The 20,282-nt window shown below is 46.5% G+C and overlaps 1 protein-coding gene across 2 annotated transcripts in view; it reads right to left on the bottom strand.

Annotated features, from left to right (window-relative positions):
• The window catches only part of IL21R (interleukin 21 receptor), a 29,606-nt gene extending 14,628 nt beyond the window's left edge, over positions 1-14,978 (bottom strand). The window contains exons 1-2 of one of the 2 annotated variants that reach the window (XM_049904051.1): positions 14,399-14,978; positions 996-1,059 (exon numbers count right to left, since the gene is read on the bottom strand). In XM_049904051.1, coding sequence (XP_049760008.1) covers positions 996-1,044 — 49 coding nt within the window. In that variant the 5' untranslated portion in view covers positions 1,045-1,059; positions 14,399-14,978. Of the gene's footprint in view, positions 1-995; positions 1,060-1,892; positions 2,081-14,398 lie in introns of those variants that run through there. The other variant, XM_049904053.1, reaches the window with a different exon arrangement.
• Between the last annotated feature and the right edge of the window lie 5,304 nt (positions 14,979-20,282).

Below are 20,282 nucleotides of genomic sequence, written 5' to 3'. Positions count from 1 at the left end.
AAGCACATAAACTGCTTGCACCACCCAGGACTTCAGGGGCTTTTCATTTGCACTCATGGGTGTGCAGCCATGGTGGGTGGCCTAAAGGCCTTTTAGAGCCAGGACAGGCGCTGACCACTCAGAAAGAGAAAATAAAAGAGCTGACAGCTGTTTCCTGAAGGAGCTATTTGAGATGCTGGGTCTTTTGGTAAAAACCAGAGAAACGCAGATGAGTCAGCGGCAGTGGCTGACCACCTTCCCTGCCCCGTCCAGGCTCCATTCACGCCTGTGCTCTCATTCCCACCTCCTTACAGCCACCTCCTCTGGGAAGCCCTCCTGGATCTCCCAGCCCTAGGCAACTCCCCCCTCAGTCGGAGTCCTGGACTTCCCCACACCCAGAAGTCCCAGCTCTGATCTCTAACATCTTTCCCTCTGGCTGTGACTTCTCGTCTTTCAGGGGCTGACTTCCCTGACTCTTGCTCTTTTTGTGTCTACCGTAGGGCGCTCCTTGGAAACTCTATGGGGCAGTTCTACTCCGTCCTACAGGGTCGCTATGAGTCGGAATCGACTCGACGACACTGGGTTTTAGCCCTCAAGATACATGGTACCTGCTGAGGATCTAGTGATTGTTGCAAAACAACCCCCAGGGGGCATCATTACAAAAGGAGAAACTGAGGTTAGACCAAGGCAGGACTTCCTCACTCTGAGGGTTGGAAGCCAGCCAAGGCAGAGAGCATTGGGAGTGAAGGCTTGAGCCTCTCATCCCCCAAGAAGGGCTTGAAGGCCCAAGGCCGTGTGCTCGGTCACTCTGGGACATGAGTGCACTATTTCCGGTTAATGGAGCTCTCTGGTTGAATGGGTTCTGGCTAAGGGAGAGTTGGCTCTTTGACCTTGTCGGTCTCAAGTAGAGAGAAGCCATAGACTCTGGCCCCATAGCCTCTAGCCAAGCTTCTGCTGGGCTCTGTGGGGAGAGACAGCCCCTTCCCCATCTGCAGACCCCCGAGGCAGCTACTTACCACCTTGAAGCATCAGCAACAGGAATGGGGTGGCCCAACCACGCAGCATGCTGACTCCCGCACCCTGGAAAAGACACACACGGGTTTTTTTGTTTGTTTGTTTTTTAATCTTTTCAAGATCATATTGACAGGCCTCTTTTCCCACAGAGCTGCTGGTGGGTTTAAACTGCCAACCTTTCAGTTAGCAGCCATGCGGTTAACCGTCGCGCCACCAGGGCTCTTTCATAGTGTCATCGGGAAAGCTAAGTCGATACTTCTAAATCACTTAGAATAGCACCTGGTACAGAAACCAAAACTTGTTGGCGTCGAGTTGATTCCGACTCATAGTGACCCTATAGGACAGAGTAGAACTGCCCCCATAGGGTTTCCAAAGAGTGGCTTGTGGGTTCGAACTGCCGACCTTTTGGTTAGCAGCCAAGCTCTTAACTACTGCATCGTCAGGGGTCACTTAGTAGATGTTATATAAGTGTTTCTTAAACAAAAGAGTCAACTTGCCATAAAACTAAATACAATGAAATGTAAAAGCTAAATACAAGGAAAACTGCATTTTAGCAAAATACTGTCGCCTTCTAAGGCTTATGGGAGTTGGGAGATCTGCTTTGCCTCTGTTACAAAAGGAGGATCACAGGGTATCAGATTGGTGTTTAAGGCATACCAGCAACAAACTGAGACTCTCACCCCTCCATCACCAGGACCAAAAGGGGCTGGCTCAGGCATATTTCACGTTAAAATAAGACCCTCACTTTTGGGCAATATAAGCCTTGAACAATGACTGCTTCTCCATCATGCCCTATTTGGGCTCCTTCAGCACCAAGTCGGGACTCCTCCCCGTCCTATTGCCCACCCTGCCATGAGCCCATTCTTCAGCGTCTTCCCACTCGGGCAGCAACAACTTACTCCCCGGTGCCAAGCAGAGACCTCCACGCAAACCAGACGACCAGGTGTGCTTCCTGAATGAAGAGCATAGGGTGCCCTATGGGCTTTCCTGCTATGGGCGCTCCTGCAGCTCTCTGTCCCTGGGGGCTCTTGCTGAGGAGAAGAGCTCTTGACTTGGAGTGGAGTCTGCCGGGTTCCAGCTGTGTGTCCTTGGGCGAGTTACCTGACTCCTCTGATCCTCGGTTTGCTCATTTGTAAAATGTGGTCATGAATCTGTGCTGTAGGTTTGTTGTGAGCACTAAAGAAATACTCCACATGAAGCACTCTGGCACAGTGCTGGGTTGCTGGGTGGGATGCAGCCCTGGAGAGGGGCTTATCCACCAGGCTCTAAACAAAAACAAACAAACAAGAAAACTCGTTGCCAGTCAAGTCGATTCCGACTCATAGCAACCCTATAGGACAGAGGAGAACTGCCCCATAGGTTTTCCAAGGAGCGGCGGGTGGATTCAAACTGCCAATCTTTTGGTTAGCAGCTGAGCTCTTAACCATTGCGCCACCAGGGCTCTTAAACAAAAAAAAAAATCCTGTTGTCATCGAGTTGATTCCGACTCATAGCTGGGATTGTGGTAATTCAGACTAAAAATTGGCCAGATTTCAGAAGCCCCTGGGAGAGTAGAGAGGCTTCCAACCAAAAGAAACCAAACTCATTGCCACCAGGCACTATGAGTCGGAATCGACTTGACGGCAACGAGTTTTAGAGAGGCTTGGGGATAGGAAATCAGATAGTGGTAAGTACTTTGGAGAACATAAAGGGCTAAACTTCACCAGTCAACAGGACATTGCAAATAAAAACCACAACGACTTACTATTTTAACTTTATCAGAGTGCCAAAGATAAAAAGGTCTGACATCACATGTTGCTGAGGATAAGGGGTGACGGTCACTCTCATTCATAGCTACAGGAGATATAAACTGATACAACTGGCCTGGCAAACAATTTGGCAGAATCTAATAAGCGTGAGCAAGTGCCTACCCTAAGACCCAGCAATTTCACACCTCTGTACACTCCTAAGGAAACCCTGGTGGCATAGTGGTTAAGAGCTATGGCTGCCAGTCAAAACAGGTCCTCAGTTCGAATCCACCAGGCACTCCTTGGAAACTCTATGGAGCGGTTCTACCCTGTCCTTTCGGGTTGCTATCAGTTGGAATCAACTCAATGGCAATGGGTTTGGTTTGTTTGTTTATTTGTTTTGGTACTTTTCTTTTTGGTACACTCTTAAAGAAACTCTTGCACTTGTGCACAAGAAGCATACAGATCAATGTTTGTAGCAGCATTGATATCAACAGTGAAAAACTGGAAACAACCTAAATGTCCCTCAGCAGGAGAATGGAGAAATCAATCATGACATAATCGCTCAATATGAAAATGAATCCTTTACAGCTACACACAACAAGGCCAATGACTCTCACAATCAAAATGTAGAGAGAAAAAGAGTAAGAGAAGAACATATACATAATACCACCTACATGGCAAAAATCCTAGAAGACAGTTCTATATATTGTTTAGGTGAACACATACATGTCATTGAAGTATCAAGAAACTCATGGAGATGATAAACATCAACTTTAGAATAATGCAGAAAAGGGGTCGTAGGGATGAGAAGGGGTGTTAGGGGGCCTCACAGTGTTGTTTAAGCTGAGTGACAGGTACTATTGGTTATATTATTGATTATATTATTCCTATGCCTTTTTGCATGTCTAAGCTAGCTCATAACATTTTAAATGTAAGTGAGTCTTGGTTTTATAAAATAAGATGTGTGTGGAGAAGAAACTTCCACTTTGGTTATGATGGAGTAGCTGGTATCAGACTAATCCTTCCACTGAGAACAGCTACCAAAACAAGGGGGAAAAAAAAAAAAACTGCTAGAAAGCATGTGTCATGGGCTGAATTATGTCCCCCGAAAATGGATGTATCAATTTAGCTGGGCCATGATTCCCCATATACTGCGGTTGTCCTCCATTTTGTGATTGTAATTTTATGTTAGAGAGGATTAGGGTGGGATTGTAATACCCTTACCAGGTCATATCCCTGATCCAACGTAAAGAGAATTTCCCTGGGGGAAAGCAAGGGAAGCAAGCAGAGAGTTGGGAACCTCATGCTACCAAGAAAGCAGTGCTAGGATCAGAGCATGTCCTTTGGACCTGAGGTTCCTACGCTGAGATGCTCCCAGACCAGAGGAAGATTGATGACAAGGACCTTCCTCCACAGCTGACAGAGACAAAAAGTCTTCCTCTGGAGTCAGTGCCCTGGATTCGGACTTCTAGCCTACTGGACTCTGAGAGAATAAACTCTTTGTTAAAGCCATCCACTTGTGGTATTTGTGTTATAGCAGCACTAGACGACTAAGACAGCATGGGACTGCAACCAAGTTAGACAGTACTTGAGGGACCAGTAAGATGGTTATAGGAAAATTAAAAATAATAATAATAATAACATTTAAAAGCAATGGAAAATAACAAGTACTGGCAAGGATGTGGAGAAATTGGAACCCTCACACATAGCTGGTGGCCATGTAAAAGGGTGCCTCTGCTGTGGAACAGTTTCGTGGTTCCTCAAAAAGTTAAACATAGAGTGTCCATATGACCCAGCAGGTCCACTACTAGGCATACACCCAATAGAATTGAAAACATATGACAACAAAAAATATTTGTATGTAAATGTTTACAACGTACCAGTCAAAAAGTGGAATCAATCCAAATATCCGTCAACTGGTAACTGGATAAACAAGGTGTGGTATATCCATACAATGGAATACTAGCAAGTCTTATAAAGAAATAAAGTATTGATACAGGGTACTACATGGGTGAACATTGACAGCATTATGCTAAGCGAAATAAATGAGACACAAAAGGACACATGTTGTATGATCCCACTTAGATGAACTATCTAGAAAAGGCAAACCCACAGACACAGAAAACAGATTAGCGGTTGCCAGGGGCTGGGGCTGAGGGCCATGGGGAGTGACTGCTCATGGGTATGGGTTTCTTTTTGGAGTGATGAAGATGTTCTAGAACTAGATAGTGGTGTTGGTTGCATATATTAAAAACCACTGAATTGTACACTTATCTAAAAGGGTGAATTTTGTGGTTTGTGAATTACATCCTAATTTAATTTTTCAAAAAAACGAAGGCAAAGTAAAAATATTTTTCAGACCGAAAAAAAAAAGGGGGCAGAGGAGGAGGGAACTGAAAGAATTTGTCACTATGAAACCTGCCTCAGAAGATATGGAAAAGTGAGTTTTTTGGGCAAAGGAAAAATAATCCTAGATGGGAGGCAAGGTACTGTGTGAAGGAATAAAGAGCAACAGAGAGTACTATAAATATAAATTAATTGCTTACAACAATAATGAGACTGTCTTATGGAATTTAACTATATGTAGAATTAAAATACGTGACCCACAATACCCCAAAGGTAAGAAAGGGTGAATAGAGTTAAAGACCCTTGTATTGTCTGGTTAAGAGGTAAAAGTACCAATTTAAGATAGATTCTAAAAAGTCAAGGATGCATGTTGTAATCTCTAAAATAATCACTAGCAGAATTATAAAGGAATGTATAACTAACTAATAGACAAGAACGTAGAATGATAATTTTTAAAACTGAGTCGTCTTAAAAAGAGGACAAGGAAGAAGAAAACAGGAGCAAAGAACAGATGAGATAAAAAGAAAACAATAGCAAAAGGGTAGACTTTATCCCAAACACATTAGTACTTACGTTAATGTAAACGGACTAAGCACTGGAATTAAAAGACATAACTTTGACAGCAATGCTTGACATTAAAAGAAAGTAAAAGTATAGGTCAATCTCTCTCATGAATGGAGATGCAAAAATCCTAAACAAAATATTAACAAATCAAAGCTGGTTATATATGCAAAAATAGATAATACATCATTACCACGTGGGGTTTATTTCAAGAATGCAAGGTTAGTTTGACACTTGAAAATCAGAAATCGAGTTCACCACATTCACAGAATAAAGAAGAAAATGTATATGATTGTTTAAAAAGTTCAGAAAACTCATTTGATAAATTGCAACACCCATTCCTATTATATTTAAAAAAACCTCTCTCAGAAAACCATAAATGGAAGAAATCTTTAATCTGATAAAGAGCATACACACACACGCATGTGCAAAATATATACAGCTGACTTTATCCTTAGTAGTCAAATACTGAACTCTTTCTCCCAGAGGTCAAGAAAAAGACAAGAATGTCTTGTACTGGAAGTCATGGTCAATGCAATAAGGCAAGAAAAATAAATTTAGAAAAGTTAGTAAACTATAAAGATGGAACGGTGTAAGACTTGAGTATCTAGAAAAATCAAAGAAACTCAACAGATAAACTATTGACAATAAGGCTGTGGGAATGGGTAGCCTTAGCAGAAGCAGGCTGAATACAAGATCAATATAAAACACTAGTGTATTTCTATAAACTAACAACAAACATGACATTTTAAAAATAATACAATTTATATTAGCATTAAAAAACATCATATAGTGAAAGATATGCAAGACTTTTACACAGAAAACTACAAGATACTACTAAGATAAATTAAAGAAAATATAAATAAGTGGAGGGATATACTATGTTCATGAATCAGAAATTTCAATGTTTTAAAGATTTCGGTTCTCCCCAAACTGAACTAAAGTTTCAGTGAAACCCCGAGATTCCAAAAAATAAAAAAAATCCCAGCAGGGGTTTGACAGGTTATTTCTAAAATTTATATAGAAATGCAAAGGGCTGAGGATAATTTAGACAACCTTGAAGAAGAATATCAAGACTTACAAAGTAATAAAGTATGGCATTGGTGCAAGGAAAAAAACTGGCTAATGGAAAAGAGTAGAGTCCAGGATAGGCTCACATATAAAAATCCATTGCTGTGGAGTCGATTCCAACATATAGCGACCCTATAGGAAAGAGTAGAACTGCCCCACAAGGTTCCCCAAGGCTGTAATCTTTACAGAGGCAGACTGCCACATCTTTCTCCCATGGACCAGCTGTTGGGTTCAAGCCACTGACCTCTCGGGTAGCAGCCAAGCACTTAACCACTGAGCCACCAGGGCTCCTTAACTCACATATAGCCCTTTAATTTTCAACAAAGACACCACTGCAAAGCAGTGGGAAAGCATGATACATTTTTTTAAAATTAATTTCATATCCTTACCGAAAAAATAAAACTTGACCCCCTACCTCACATCATACATAAAAAATCAATTCTGGATAGATTGTAGACCTAAATGGGAAAGGTAGAACACTAAAGCTTCTAGAATCAAACATAGGATAATATCTTCATGACCTTAGAGCATGCAACATTTCTTAAACTGCACAAAGAAAGCTCTAACCATAAAGAAAAAGACCGATAAATTGAACTTCTTTAAAATTAAGACTTTTAAGAGAATAGATGGATAGAAAGACAGACAGGTAGGTAGGTAGGTAGGTAGGTAGACAGTTATACAAATATCTGACAAAAGCCTTGTATCAAGAATATATAAAGAACTCCCATAAAATAATAAAAAAAGAAAGAAAAAACAGAGAGCCTAGTTTTTTTAAAAATGGACAAAAGGGTTAAAAAAAACAGTTCACAAAAGAGAACATCCAAATAGTGAAAAAGCATATAAAAAGTGCTCAGAATTATTATTCACCAAGGAAATGCAAATTTACGTCCCAATATGATGCCACTACATGCCAATCCAAAATGGCTAAAATGAAAAACAGACAATTCCAAGTGCCGAAAAAGATTTGGAGTAACTGAAACTCTCAATCTCTAGTCAATATTCTGATAGGAGTATAAATTGGTGCAACCACTTTGGAAAACTTTTCCTCAACAATAGACCCAACAATTCCATTTCTGGGTTACATTCCAAAGAGAAATGTGTAAATAAACACACCAGCAGACACGTACCATAACGTTCATAAAATCCATTGCCATCAAGCCGATTCCTACCCTTAGTGACCCTAGAGGAGAGAGTAGAACTGCCCCATAAGGTTTCCAAGGCTACAAATATTTATGAAAGCAGGCTGCCACATCTTTTCTCCTACGGAGCAGCTAATGGGTCCTCACCGCCAACCTGGTGGTTAGCAGACAAGTGCTTAACCACTGTGCCACCAGGGCTCTTTATAATGCTCATAGCAGCATTATTTACAACTTTCCCAAACTGGAAACAACCCAATTTCTTGGTTTCCCTGCATCTTCATTACCTCACTGATTATTCAGGGATGAGATTTGTTTAGTTCCTCAAATCAGTCATCAACACTAACCCAACCCAGGTAGCATTGTGGGTTGAAAGTGAAAGGCGAGGGTGTGGCAAAAGCAAAATGTTCCCACAGGGATCAAGAAGAAATGGGGTAGGTGAGGAGGGACTCCCCACAAGTGTTAGACACAGCAGCCAAGAGGACACCAGAAGGAGAAGTGTCAAAACTGAGGTACTTCCCAAGACGAAACACAGAAGAAAGGACTCCCAGGTTCTCCCCGTCTTTGAGGGCTTCTGCTGGACCTTCTCCTGGATCTCCTCCCTGACCTCTCTAGTGTGACCCCTCCAATCAGTCCTCAAACCAACCATGTTTCCTCCAGAAAAAACAGTATTCAAGATCTTTCAGGATCTGGCCCCCAACAACGCATGCCCTCAGGACTCCAGCTACACCAGATTCCTGACAGCTCCACCAACATGCCCCATTCATCTGGGTTCCAAGCTTCATGCGTGCTATCCCTGTCGCTGAAACTCTCTACCCTCCTTGGCCGACTGTCAATTCCTACGCTGTCTTCCAAATCCAATTCAAATGTCATCTCCTCTGTAAATCTCTTTCGACCTCTCCAAGGAGTGAGAATCACTCCTTCCTCTGGGGCCCACCCCTCCACCAGGGCACACAGCTCTACATTCTGAGCACCTCTAGGCAGGAGCCATGGATCTCTCCTTTACTGCTAAATAACCAGTGGCCAGCCAATGCCCAACATATAGTAGGTGATCAAAACTCTTGGTTAATGGATGACTAATTAAAGAGAAAGCTTCCTAATATAGTGGATTGTGAAGACTTCCTTTAACATTAAAATCTATGTACACTACTGTCTTAGTTATCTTGTGCTGCTATAACAGAAATACCACAAGTAGATGGCTTAAACAAATCGAAATTTATTCTCTCACAGCTTAGGAGGCTAGAAATCCGAATTCAAGACACCAGCTCCAGGGAGAGTCTTTCTCTCTCTGTCGGCTCTAGGTGAACATCCTTGTTATCAATCTTTCCCTGGTCTAGGAGCTTCTCAGTGCAGGGACCCCAGGTCCAAAGGACATGCTCCACTCCTGGGTCTTCCTGCTTGGTGGTAACAAGGTCCCTCTCCTCTCTCCTTGTTTCTCTCTTTTATATCTCAAAAGAGATTGACTCAACATACAACCTACTCCTGTAGATTGTGTCCTGCCTCATTCACATAACTGCCTCTAATCCTGCCTCATTAACATCATAGACGTTGGAATTTACAACACACAGGATAATCACATCAGATCACAAAATGGAGGACAACCACATAATACTGGGAATCATGGCCTAGCCAAGTTGACACACATTTTGGGGGGACACAATTCAATCCGTAACAACTGCATTCTAAGCTTAAATCTTACTGTTTCTGACTCCTTTTTCTTAAATTCAGTGCATCGAGGGGCTCTGTGTACAGGATGAAGGCCAAAGCTCCAATGCTCCACCTCAGGGCCTTTGCATGTGTTGCTGCCTCTGCCAGAACATGTTATCTGCTTCTATGAAGGACTGGCTTTCTCAGCCTTCAGGTCTCAGTCTCAAAATTGCCTCCTCAGAGAGGCCATCTTTTCTGTCTGAAGTGAGTCTCCTCTGAGGTTCTGTGTGGCACACACCCCCATGTTTGTCTCCTCCATAGCAGTTGTAATACTGTGACTCAGTAATGTGCCGATTTTGTGTTTATGACCTGTCCCTTTCCTGGACCATAAGCTCCTGAAGGTAAGGAAACAGCCATTTTTATCACCATTGTATCTCCACTACATAGAACGGAGCCTGGAACACGGTAGGTGCTAGTAAGTAGCTGAAGAATGGGTGAATGAATGAGGCTGAGAACTGCTGTGTCTAGCTATAGAAGGAACGGTGCCAGAGGCAGCCCCTGAGAGAGGTCTTGGCTTCTCCATCAGCCTTGTCGCTGTCCACAGGAACTCTCCAGCCTTCTCCCTACCCCACCCCCGTGTCTTGGCAATACTCTCAGTTCCCAGATTGAGTGATCGTGACTACTGCCATCAGATAAATAACAAGGAACTTTCAGAGAGGTACGGTGACTTGCCTAGGTTCCCACAGTGAGTTCTTAGCCAAGTGGAGCTCTCAGGCTACGGAAGAAACAGCCCAGTGGTCCTGGGTCAGAAAGGAGGCTCTGTTAGAGACCTTGGGTAAGTCTCTTCCTTTCTCTGAGTCTCAGTTTTCCTTATCTAGAGAATGGGGGCAGAGGACCTGGCCTGGCTGAGGGAGTAAGGCAGGTCCTAGGCACACTGTGGCTACTATTAGTTGCTTTTTATATTTTTTTGGCCAGTGGTGAGGGACAGGCTATGGGTGTCTGGGGACAGCTGCACCAGGGCCCCTGGGAACATGGCGGGAAGGGCCTGTCTTTTCCCAGCCAGTGCAACCTCTTAGCCTATCAGCCTCTCTCTCTCTTTCCCAGCCAGGCAGTAAATCTCCATTCATGTGGCCTCTGCTAGCCTGAACAACCTCTCCCTCCTGAAACGTCTTCCAGCCTGCGCAACCTCCCTTAGCTGAGCCACGGAGCACTCCCAGCAACCTCTTCTGCCTGTGTAACCTCTATCGTCCTGCAGTGTCTACCACCCTAGGCAACCTTGCCTAGACTGTGCAACCTCTCTCAGCTTCTGCAGCCCCACCTCACTCCAGCCCCATTTCCCCCAGACCAGGAGGGGCTGGGTTGGGCAGCCTGGCCCCAAGTAAGGCAGAGCAAGAAAGGCCCCTGAGACAAGACAGGAACATGCGGGGCAGGGCCGGCAGGCTGTTGTGTCTCCTCTTTACCCAGCAGGCCCCACCAGCCTGCCCCTGCCCAGGCCTAAGGGGGCTGAGTGTGACTAATTTGCATTGGAGAATATTTGCAGGCCCCAGGCCTGGACTAGACCATCAAGTCCACTTGGCAAACGAGGTGATCCAGGCCCAGGGAGGCCCAGAGCCTGTCTGTGGTCACACAGTAAGGAAGGTCAGGCTTGGTCCAGGAGCCAGGCTGGTGCTCTTGTCCCCACCTCCCTGGGGGCTCAGAGGTGGGGGGCTGGGTCCCTTCTGGGGGCTGCAGGGACCAGCAGGCCAGCTGGAGTCAGTCTCTGCTGCAGATGTTGTGGCCAGCTGGGGCCCTCACATGGGGCCCCTGCCCTCTCCCAGGGGAACATTCTCAGGTCGTTTCAGAAGTTCCAGGTTTACTCAGAGCTCTCATTTGAGCTGTCGTGAAAAGTCCCTTTGGCCAGGGGCCAGGGCGAGGAGTGGGGGCGGTCGCACCTGTGAGCCGGGGGTGGAGTTCTTCTAGCTCAGTTCCCCCCTCCACTCCTTTGGGGGCACTGGAGGCAGGGCAAAGGGGAGCATGTGAGGAAGGGGCCCTGAGGACATGAAGCCCTCCTCCTCCAGGCACTGGGCCTCTCTGGGCTGTGTTCTCACAGCTTTCTTCCCTCTACCTCTAAATGACTCCCTGGGCAGCCCCTAGCAAGTCCCCACTAATTGTTAGCTACCATCCATTCAGCCCCTGGCTCATGGTGACCCCACGCACAAAGGAACAAAATGCTGCCCCATCCTGTGCCATCCCACAATAGGCTAGGGATCAAACTGTTGTGATCCATAGGGCTTTCATTGCCTGATTTTCAGAAGCAGGTTGCCAGGCCTTTCTTCCTAGTCTGTCTTAGTCTGGAAGTTCCATCAAAACCTGTTCAGTGTCATAGCCTGACATGCAGTCGGGCTTAATAAATGCATGTTGAATAAATTCCTCACAACAAAGTCGAGAAAGGCATTCTTATTCCCATATTACAGATGAGGAAACTGAGGCTAAGAGACGTTGGGTGGCTTATTTGACGTCACACAGGTACTAAGTGGTGGAGCTGGGACTTGAACCCAGGTCTGGCTGATTCCACAGCCCAAGATCACAACCGGCAGTGTGCTGGGGAGCCAGTTCCAAAGCCCCCACCTGACCCCAAGGACCTCCCAGCTGTGTGAAGAAGGGCTGAGTAGTGGTCAGTCCTGCCTTCAGGGATTACGAAGGTGCTATCGCCCCCAGCTGGGGGTGCCCCCCTCCCTTTCATTCATGTAGCTACCAAGTGAAGCCCTGGTGGCACAGTGGTTAAGTGCTTGGCTGCTAACCAAAAGGTCAGTGGTTCGAACCCACTAGCCGCTCCACAGGAAAAAGATATGGCAGTCAGCTTCCATAACGATTACAGCCTTGGGCAGTTCTACTCTGTCCTACAGAATTGACTCGATGGCAACGGGTTTTATCTCTTGGGCACTAAGGAGGCCCTGATGCTGCAGAGAAGCTGGCATCTCTCAAAGGTCCAGGTGACCTGCTTTCCTCTCTTCCATCTTCTCTTGAGCTGGCCTCCTCCTCTGGGATGCCCCCAACTCACTCCCCACCAGGCTCCCGCCCCTTCTCTTGGCCTGATGACAACTCACTGGGCAGATAGGAGCCTTCAGCACCTGGGGCTCAGCCTTGGCCTTGCCTTCGTCACCCTCACCCCAGTTCTGGCCCCCTCCGGGCGTTAAGAGCTCTCAGCTTCCTCAGCTGAGGTGTTGAATAAGGATTCAGACACCAACCCCCCCAAGGCTGAGTCAGGCAGGACGAGGGCTGTGCTAAACAGCAGTGGGGAGAAGAGGACCAGGGGCCTCCCTCCTGGGACTTCCTGCCTGCCCTCGGATGCCCAGCCACCCTGACTCTTCTTCTCAGAAGACACTCTAGGACATGAGTCTTATTTTTATGTTATCCTGTCCAGGGGTTTGTGAACTTGACATCAAACAGACTGGGACCCAATCCCAGATCCCAGCTCATGGTAGCATGACCTGGGGCAAGAGTCTCCCCGCTGGGACTCAGTCTCCTCATCTGTGAAATGGGTGAGTGAGGCCTCCAGCCTCCGCTGGTGTTGTGAGGATTATGGGATACCCTGAAGTGTCTGTAACCTGGTTGGGTCAGAGGCCAAGGGGCTAGGGGAGCAGGACTCCAGCTCCCCAAGTGTGTCCCTGTACCTTCCTGGAGCCTGGCCTTTCCCTTCCACAGGTTTGAGGTTCCTCTCAATGCAAACTCCCTTCCAAAAAGGGAAACTGGCACCAACGATCAACTCTGCACAGGCCTCCAGCAGGCAGCTTTCACAAGTTTATGCCCCGGAGTTCTCACAAATAATCCCATGAGGGCAGAGCTACTTTTGTCCCATTTTACAGATGAGGAAACTGAGGCTAGAAAAAGTAGAGCGACTCACCCAAAGTCACCGAGCTAGAAAGGCACATGGCCAGATTTTGAATCACCAGGTTTTCCCCACTCCACCATATGCTTATGAAATCCCCCCGCCATTGCCCCAGCTGCAGACGTCCCTACAGGGACGGCCTCGTGCCTCCCTAAGATCACTGGGCCCCCTGCTCTAGCTGATCAGCTCCATTAACCTACCATTCCTCAACAAGTCCTCAGATCCCCGGTCCAGGCATTTACTCCCCTGGGGGCCTCTGCCTCTTTCTGCCTTTCCCTTTCTTTCACATGCCAACATTCAATCCATCCTTGGAGGTTCCCTGACAGACCCTCTCAGGCAGGATCCAGCCTGATCCCCTCCACGCTCCTTGCACCCCTGGGGTCACCTCTCTCTTACTGTGGGGCCCATCCCCCACGTTTTCAGAAAAAGATGAGAAGATGACTTGAGGGCAGCGGCTGAGGGGGGTTGAAGCCCACCCTGCTTCCTTCTAATTGAGCCATCTTGGAAAAATCACTACCTCTCTGAGCCTCATTTCTTCCACTGTGAAATGGGCTCACCAGCTCCTACTTCAAAGGACTGTGGAAGGAGATAAAATGGAGAAAACTGCACAAAGTTGATGCCCCCAGCACCGCCACCACCATGAAATGAGCCATGTAAAAGCATCACACTCCCCGTACCCATTGCCACCCCTGCCCAGTTCAGCTGCCCAGAGTCAGGTTGACTGTTGGGCCACGTTTGGCCTGGAACCTGCCTGCTGCACTCTGCCCCTTTAGCAAGCTGTTTTCACAGACAGCTGCTGGGGTCATCTCAGCCATCCTCCTGCCTCCATGCTCCAGGCCTTCTGCAGATCCACAGAGAACTCCAGTCACCCTGAGCTGTCTGGCTTCACTGTATGAGCATTCTGTGCCTCGGTGTCCCCAACTCTGACCAGAGCACAGGCGTCCTCTCACAGTCCTTCCCTGTGCTCTGTATGCCTCAGGAAGGGGATAGGCCTCCAGGGCAGAGAGGGTGCCCAGCCCAGCCCAGGGCAGACAGGAGTGTGTTACCTGTGGTCCAGCTTCTCCTGGGAAATCCACTCGGGGCACTGGGGGCAGCCTGAGGCTCCCAGAAATGGCGAGGAGCAGCTGGGCTCAGCGTGGGAGTGGGAGATGAGGGTCCAAGAGGATGGGCAGGGGTCTGGGGTGGGAATCCACAATCTTCTCTGAGTCATCAAGGAGACAGTCATGTGAGCTGTCACCCCCACCGACAGGCGACAGGTGGCCTATCCCGCAGAGGCAGCCCACACCGAGGGAGCAGTCAACTCCAGAGAGGTCACAACACAAACAGAAGACGGACACTGTCAGGCAGGGGCCAGTCAGACGCACCGAGGGATGGACAGACCGGCAGACAAGGCTGGCCAGTCAGGCAGACATACAGGCAACGAGCCAGACAGACCTCTGCGCGGTTGTCAGCCACACAGAGAGAAGGAGGCCCACAGTCGGCCCAGAGGCCATCAGTCACACTGAGTGGAAGTCATTTGGCAGAGACGACAGTCGGTCGGTCAGGGGCCGCGCGCCGCGCTGCGCCGCCATCCGAGGGACGCGTGCGCTGGGCGAGGAGGCAGAGCGCAGGATGTGGCAGGGTCCCGGCGACAAGCCGCACCCGCGGCCACGCCCACACTGCGCCCCGCCCACACAGAGGGGAGGGGGAGTGAGAAAGAGGTGGGAGCAGGCTCGGCCACCGCAGGCGCGCACTGCTCCCCTTCAGAGGTCAACTGCTGATGAGAAATTTGGGGCCGCCAGGGTGACGTCTACCTCTTGGGGGCGGATGGCATCATCTCCACAGCCCTCAAGCCGTGATGCATGAGGCACGCAAGGCGGCCGTGAACCACCACTTGTCACAGACGTGGAAACTGAGGTTCAGGGGCTGAAGGGAAGGCACAGCTGGGAATCTTAACAACTTGGAAGTCGGAGACCCAAGAAAGCCCAGGTCAGCTCAGAGAGAAGACTGAGGGCCACTAGGGCAAGAGACTTGCCCAAGGTCTCCATCACAAGTGCCTCTTCCAGAGTTTGCCAACCGGCCTGCCCTACTCATTCTTGCTGTCTGCAGGATCTGTAGGGTCTGAGTTCAAGACCCCTGCTGTGGTCTAACCCAGTTCCTCTCTGCTCCCTTCCACTGGCCTCTGCTTCGAGGCTGCAAGGAGCAGAACCCTGTCTCCATGCCCTTGAGAAGACAGCCTCTTTGGCCTGTGGCAATACCTCTCTGAGTGCCTCGGTTTGCCCATTTGTCAAGTGGGGGTACTTAGCACGAGGGAGGAAGGAAGGAGCCCTGGTGGCACACCCACTGCTAACCAAAAGATTGGCGGTTAGAATTCACCAGGCCGCTCTGCAGGAGGAAAACGTGGTGATCTGCTCCGGTAAAGATTACAGCCTAGAAAACTATGGGACAGTTCTACTCTGTCACACAGGGTCACTATGAGTCGAAATGGACTCCACGGCACCCAAAAACAACAAGCCACAAGGGCAGGCAGCTGTTAACACTGGCGACTCTCGAAGCTGTTTCAAAGGAGCTGTTTCTGTTGAAGAAATCCAGGGACAAATTCAGCAAGTTCTCAGCCAGCGGTTTTATAAGAAGAATACAACAACTTCTGCTACTATCTTGCATTTCTTAGGCACCTATATGATCTCAGTTTATCCCACGAATGCTATGAGGCAGGCAAGATTATTCCCATTTTACGGTTGAAGAAACTGAAGCTAAAGCCAAAAACACCAAACCCATTGCTGTCCAGTCAATTTTGACTCGTAACAACCCTACAGGAGAGTGTAGAACTGCCCCATAGGGTTTCCAAGGAGCGGCTGGTGGATTTGAACTGCCGATCTTTTGGTTAGCAGCTGAAAGCTTAATTTCTGTGCCACCAGTGCTCAGAGGGGTAAAAAGTCAGGCAAGCTAGGAAATGTTGGAGCTGGGATTTTAACCTGAGCGTACCTGATTCCTGAGCCTGCCCCAGGTTGCAGAAATGGGCCCACGTCAGGATGGAATATACCGGGGTGGTGGGGGCTATTCTGTGCTGTTTTGATGACACAGGCTGGCTCAAACACACATGCTGTCTCTCCCCAGCTGACTCATTTTTGGGAAACAAAGCAGCTGACCACATGACCAGTCCAGGGAAAAAGAGAAAGCATCTTTTTATTTCTTTTCCTTTTTTTTAATTTTTCTTTCTCTAGCTGTTTTTGAGGAACTTGGTATAAATTCCCCTGTGGCTGAGTTGAAAGATGTTTACCCTATAGAGGTTCCCCTCCCCACCACCAAAATAACTCGTGTTCTCTGGAGAACAAATCTTGGGAAGAAGCAAGTTTTTCTTTCTCTTGCTCTTCAGAATGAATTTTCTTGTATCGTGTACAGGAATTTGTAGTGGTAGAAAGACCAAGAGAAGTAATAGTAAAGCAAGTTAATATTTGCTGAGATATTGCTTTATATCGGTTCTAAGGACGTGAAAGGTACATTGGATCACTTAAGCCTCAGAACTCAAGAAGTTAGTGATCATCATCATCACCATCTTCTTCCTTATTTTACAGATGAGAAAACTGAGGCTCAGAGAGGTTAAGTAACTTATCCAAGGTTGCACAGCTGGTGAGCAGCAGCTGGGATTTGAATTCAGTCGTTTGGGCTCTTGAGCTCACAGTTTTCATCACTCACTATACTGCTTCTCGATGTGTGCTAGGGCTTCATCCCCCTCCTCCCTCCCTCCTGCCTACTTTCCTTCCTTCCTCTCCTCCTTCTTTCCACCCACCCACCCACCCATCTATCCATCCATTCTTCTGTCCATCCATCCACTCATCCATTCTTCTATCCATTCACCCATCCATCTACCCTTTTTTTCTTTCCTTCCTTCCTTCTTTCCACCAATATTTATTGAGCAAGCCCTTTGGCTACGCACTGAGGATGCCCCACAGAAATATGTATATGGCAGCATTCACAGAGCCTAGATTCTAGCAAGGAGAAACAAACAAAAAGAAGTAACAGACAAACTAAATGCAAATTATACTAAATGTCATAGAAAACAGGCTAGAGATCAAGGTAGTGACAGGGAAGCATTAGATAAGATGGACCCAGCCATGGGTAGGAAATATTTTAGGCAGTGCAAAGGCACTGGGGTGGGAAAAAATGTGGCTTGCTCTAGGAACCTAAGAAGAGCAGTGTGGTAGAACAGAGCGAGCAAGCAGGGGATAAGAGGAGGTGAGGTCAGGGAGGTCACACACCATGCACACCACCCCAGGTCTTTCAGGACATGATAAAGAGGGTGGATTTTGTTCCAAGGGAAGTGGGAAGCCATCAGAGGTTTTCATCAGGGAAATGGTTTACATTTTCAAAAGAATACTCTGGCCACCCCCTAGGCAATGGCTTAGGGAGTGGGTAGGATACAGCAGGGGCCAGATAGCCCCTCGGTGTTTATAAAGATACCTTCAAAGGTGGAAATTTAACAGCTTGCAGATCCATGTCCATTGGGATGAACATGGTTCCCTCAGAAATAGATCTGTGTTCAGGGAAGGATCCCTGAACACAGTCCTTCTGGGTCTGTAAATGTCCCAGAAGTGTGAGCCCATGGCTTTGAGAAGATCTCTGGGGGCCCTCCAACACCCCTTAGTATTCAGAGCTGGTCAACTGAGAGGAAGTGGTTAAATTTGCATTTCAGCCAAGGGGCCTCCTGGAAAAAAAAGAATTGAGACAACTCCCCTGTCAACCCATTTCCTTTTTAAATTTTTAATTTTAATAGCTTTACTGGAGTATAATTTACAAATACCCATTTTAAGTATCCAAATAAATTATTTTTAGTAAATTTATAGAATTGCACAGCCATCACCGAGATCCAGTATTAGAACATTTTCATCACCCCAAAAAAAGCTCCCTTGGGCTTTTTTGCAGTCACTCCCTGTTCCCACTCCCAGCACCACTAATCTACTTTCTGGGCCTCCGGATTCTCCTTTTCCTTTTCTGGACATTGCATATACATTGAATCACAGAGTATGTGCTCTTTGGGGTCTGGTTCCTTTCACTTAGCATAATGTATTTGAAATTCATTCAAGTTGTACCATGTATCAGTACTTCATTCCTTTTTGTTATGAAATAATATCCCATTGCATGGATATACCATGTTTTGTTTATCCATTCACCAATTTGTTGCCTGATTAGGGTCCATGCCCTGGAGCAGTCCAGCCACTGAAACGTACTCCAAGTCAGAGAGAAAGTTTATTTAGGAGGTGACAGTAATGGGGAGTCTGTCAGCAACACGGAATGTCTTTATAGAGTCCTGAAAGCCAGTTTTACATTAGAACTTATATATCACTGTTGCAAGGATTAGAAGGGTCTTTTTGGCACGTTGCCCACAAATGGCATGGCAGCATGAGTTGTTCATTACTAGGTAATGACAACAGATTCTTTATCAGACTAAAGAGATACATGCTGGACATCTCCTTACCTGGCTAAAGATATACATGCCAGACCTCTGGGTTCTAATCTTCAAGTGGGAGGTCGTAAGTCACAGGTGGCTGGATAGAACAAAACAAAGCCATTAACAAAAGTATGCAGAAAGAAGAAGGCAGGCAGAAAAAAAAAACTTACAGGTTCAACATGGCGTTAGTTTTGTCAAGCTCTCAGTCACCCATTTTGAAGAAGAAAATATGTTGTAGAGTATTAGGGTCACAAGTTGATGAGCATTTGGGTTGTGTCTATTTGGGGGCTTTTTAATATAAGATTTTATGAACATTTGCATGGAGGTCTTTGGGTGGGCGCATATTTTTAAATCTCTTGGCTAGATGCCTGGGAATGAAATTGCTTGGTATTATGGTCAATTTAGGTTTATTTTTTAAGAAGCTGCCAAAGTGTTTTCAAAAGCAACTGAACAGCTTTACATTCCCACTAGCAATGTATTAGGGCTCCACTACATCCATATCTGTGCCAATACTTGTGTTTTTTGTCTACCTTTTTTATTATAGTCATCCTAGTAGGTGTGAAGTGGTATCTCATTATGGCTTAATTTGTATGTCCCTAGTGGCTGATGAGGTGCCCTAATGATGCCGTGGTTAAGAGCTCAGCTGCTAACCAAAAGGTTGCTAACCACCAGCTGCTCCTTGGAAACCCCATGGGGCAGTTCTACTCTGTCCTGTAGGGTTGCTGTGAGTCGGAACTGACTTGATGGCAACGGGTTTGAGTGATGACTAATGCTGGGCGTATTTTCATGTACTTATAAGCCATTTGTATATCTTCTGTGGTGAAACTTCTATTCAAATCCTTTGCTCTTTTAAGAATTGTGTTATCTTCTTATTATTGAGTTGTAAGAGTTCTTCATATAATCTGGAGACAACTCCTTTATCAGATATATGATTTGCAATATTTTTCCCAGCCAGTGGCTTGTCTTTTAATTTTCTTAATGGTGTTTTTAAAAGCATAAACATCTTAAATTTATCAACTTTTTTCTTTTGTGGATCAGGATTTTGGTGTCACAATTAAGAATTCCTTGCCTAACCCAAAAAACCAAAAGTCACAACAATTTTCTGTTATGTTTCCTTCTAAAAGTTTTATGGTTTTGGTTCTTACATTTAGATTTATGGATTTCGAGTCTCCAGTCTGACCTATAAAGAACTTGGAAGTCATCACTCCAGTTTTCACAACCAGAAAAAGCTGAACAAACTGAAAATCAAAAACTTTTCTTGGATCCATCAGAGAATTGAGGTTACAGGGCAAAAGGCTGCCCCCAAAACTGGAGAGACAGACAGGTGGATACAGAGAATCACAGCTTACTAGGAGCAGAAGCCTGCAGCTACAGCCAATACTAATAGTAATTAATGCTTTCAGCTGTAATTGCTGAATTGCTGGAGGCTCATGTGGACTTCCATGGGGGAAGAGGGCACAGAGAAGCCTTGCAGGGGGGCTCCCACACCTTCAAGAGTTTTG

This window comes from Elephas maximus, chromosome 12, assembly GCF_024166365.1.
Source record: "Elephas maximus indicus isolate mEleMax1 chromosome 12, mEleMax1 primary haplotype, whole genome shotgun sequence".
Classification (NCBI taxonomy): Eukaryota; Metazoa; Chordata; class Mammalia; order Proboscidea; family Elephantidae; genus Elephas; species Elephas maximus.
This window is presented reverse-complemented; position numbering and strand designations above follow the sequence as displayed.